This window comes from the organism of the source record quoted next, unplaced genomic scaffold (genome assembly GCF_019419815.1).
Source record: "Pyrus x bretschneideri cultivar Hongxiangsu unplaced genomic scaffold, Pyrus_bretschneideri_v1 Contig21, whole genome shotgun sequence".
In the NCBI taxonomy this organism is placed as follows: Eukaryota; Viridiplantae; Streptophyta; class Magnoliopsida; order Rosales; family Rosaceae; genus Pyrus; species Pyrus x bretschneideri.
Window position 1 is genome coordinate 5,920,861 of NW_025999513.1, and position 2,901 is coordinate 5,923,761.

General features: G+C 37.7%; 1 protein-coding gene across 1 annotated transcript; it reads left to right on the plus strand.

Annotated features, from left to right (window-relative positions):
- The first annotated feature begins 545 nt into the window (after nt 1-545).
- Nucleotides 546-1,407, plus strand: LOC103937958 (major allergen Pru ar 1). Its single transcript, XM_009347945.3, has 2 exons — nt 546-822; nt 934-1,407. The coding sequence occupies exons 1-2, from the start codon at nt 639-641 to the stop codon at nt 1,230-1,232; spliced, it is 483 nt and encodes a 160-aa protein (XP_009346220.1). The 5' UTR covers nt 546-638; the 3' UTR covers nt 1,233-1,407.
- Nucleotides 1,408-2,901: the final 1,494 nt, after the last annotated feature.

Sequence of the window (2,901 nt, forward strand, 5' to 3'; positions counted from 1 at the left end):
TAGGTATATAAATTTATTATAACAAATTTCGATACAGACATTAGGTACATCAATTCATTTTAATATATTTCAGATAATTAGACTTTTATGGCCAACCATTTGAAAAACTGCAAATGGATTGAAAATTCAATCATTAATTCATTTAATGTATTTTGATATATCCATTCGATACAGACATTTAGATATATAAATTTATTTTAACAAATTTTGATACAGACATTAGATCCATTTAAAAATATTTCAGTTAATTTGACTTTCAAGGCCAACCATTTGAAAAACTGCAAATCAATTGAAAATTCAAATTAAAATGTAAAAGAGTTAAAGACTACACAGAGCCTGATCCCAATCAATCTTTTGTCTAGTGCAGAATCAAAAGGCAAAGTGTTGAAAATAATTCGGCCCCTAGTGCTCTCCTTGATAGTTTTGGACATATCGGATGGAATTGTAGTACCAACTCGCATAAACTGGTAGACAAAACAAGAAGGACCGCCATCACACCTCAGCATCAGACTCTTACTTGTGATCTATAAATACCACCCTCAGCATTCTTTCCTCTCCAACTCAAAACCTCATCGTAGTTGGACAAGTGTCTTAGTATACTCTTTTTCTTTAATCATTTTCCAAATCCAAAGTTCATCATGGGTGTTTTCACATATGAAACCGAGTTCATCTCTGTCATCCCTGCACCTAGATTGTTCAAGGCTTTTATCCTCGATGGTGATAACCTCATCCCGAAGATTGCTCCACAAGCAATTAAAAGCACTGAAATCATCGAAGGCGATGGAGGTGTTGGAACCATCAAGAAAGTTACCTTTGGTGAAGGTTAAACAACCTTCATTACTCTCCCCCTCTTTTCGTCTGTTTTACACTTGAATGAACTCAAAGTTATTAACGACTTTTTTTGTACTAATTTATGTTTTAATTCATTTGTAGGCAGCCAATACGGGTATGTTAAGCAAAGGATCAATGGGATTGACAAAGACAACTTTACATACAGTTACTCTATGATTGAAGGAGATACCTTGTCTGATAAGCTTGAGAAGATCACTTATGAGACCAAATTGATCGCATCACCAAATGGAGGATCCGTCATCAAAACCACTAGCCACTACCATGCCAAGGGTGATGTTGAGATCAAGGAAGAGCATATTAAAGCTGGCAAAGAGAAGGCTTCCGGTCTTTTCAAGCTCCTTGAAGCCTACCTCGTGGCCAACCCTGATGCCTACAACTAAATCTGATGTTATCCATATATGTAATTTGTGTGTTACCTTTGTTCTCTTCATGGCATAAGTTCAAGTTTCTTATGTTTTTGTTTTTCATTCAGTGATGCTTTAGTTGGAAAAATACTATGAGTATTGCGACCTTTGTTTGAATAATATTACTATAATAATAAAAAGTTTAATGTCCTATGCTACAAAACAATTTTGAAGTTATTGAATGATATTGTTTGTTGCATTACCGTTGAACATCGTGTTACAGTAATAACACAAGTTATTACCCAGTCTTGTTATTCACTCTAAATTACCATTTAATGGAAGAGTGCTGCTAACCCACCGGCCCTCGGGCCTTTGTTTTGGAGCCCGTCCCCCGAGCTAAACCCCACGCTGGGGATGCTCTAATACCACACATAAGTCATATTGTCTCACCCCGCTTTATATTCTCCCCCACCAATAAATATTGAAAAACCGAATTACTCTTTTCTCACCCACCCTGATTCCTAGATAACCTCAGTGTACTTTTCTTTAATATGAAACAAATTAAATTAAACAAAAAACTGGAGGAAAAAACTCAAGGAACCAGCATCCGTATTCACCTACCCGACGTGATAACAAGAAGCACCCTTTCTCTGCTAAGTTCCGCACCAGACCATGAACGACAGACAAGGATGGATTCAAATTCTCTCTCTACTCTCTGTCTATCTCTATATGTCTTCCCCTCCTTCTCTCTTTGCATCCGTACCGATTCTTATCAAAGAACAATCCCACAAAGACAAAGCCTCGTCTTTGTCCTCACAAAAGCTCCTTCCTCCGGTTGCTCTCCGGTGACAATGTCATTGAAATCAAACAGATTAGGACGAAAAATTCAAGCCTGGAGTAGTGGGCAAAAAGAATCAATAGAACTTTTACGGAATATTTTCTTGTATTACTTGTTTAGAAATATATACATCAGTACTATTATAGTTTTACAAGGAAACAAATAAAATATACACAAACCTACTTAATAAAGGACTCCTATTATTTACATTCCCTATTTTTCCTAATATTGACTCACGCTAACACTCCCCCTCAAGTTGGTGCATAGATATCACACATGCCCAACTTGACAAGTGAGTCATCAAACCTTCGACTACATACTGCATGAGTTAGAACGTCTGCAAGTTGCTCCTCTGACTTCACAAAAGGTATTGACACAATCTTCCTTTCAAGCTTCTCTTTAATAAAATGTCGATCAACTTCCACATGTTTTGTCCTATCATGCTGTACCGGATTATCAGCTATATCTCTTGCTGACTTATTATCACAGTATAGTCTCATGGTTTCCTTTGGCTTGAACCCAAGCCCCTCAAGAAGCTTTCGAAGCCAGAGAATCTCACAAATGCCGTGAGCCATCCCTCGATACTCGGCCTCAGCCGAGGATCTTGATACTACCTTCTGTTTCTTACTTCTCCATGTGACTAAATTGCCTCCTACAAAAGTAAAATATCCCGAAGTAGACCGTCTGTCACCTACACTTCCTGCCCAATCAGCATCCGTGAACCCCTCAATCCTAAAATGTCCATGCTTCCGATAGAGAACTCCTTTTCCAGGTGCAGACTTTAAATAAGCTAAGATACGCATAACAGCAGCCATATGATCTTCACTCGGTGAATGCATAAATTGACTTACTACACTTACTGCATAG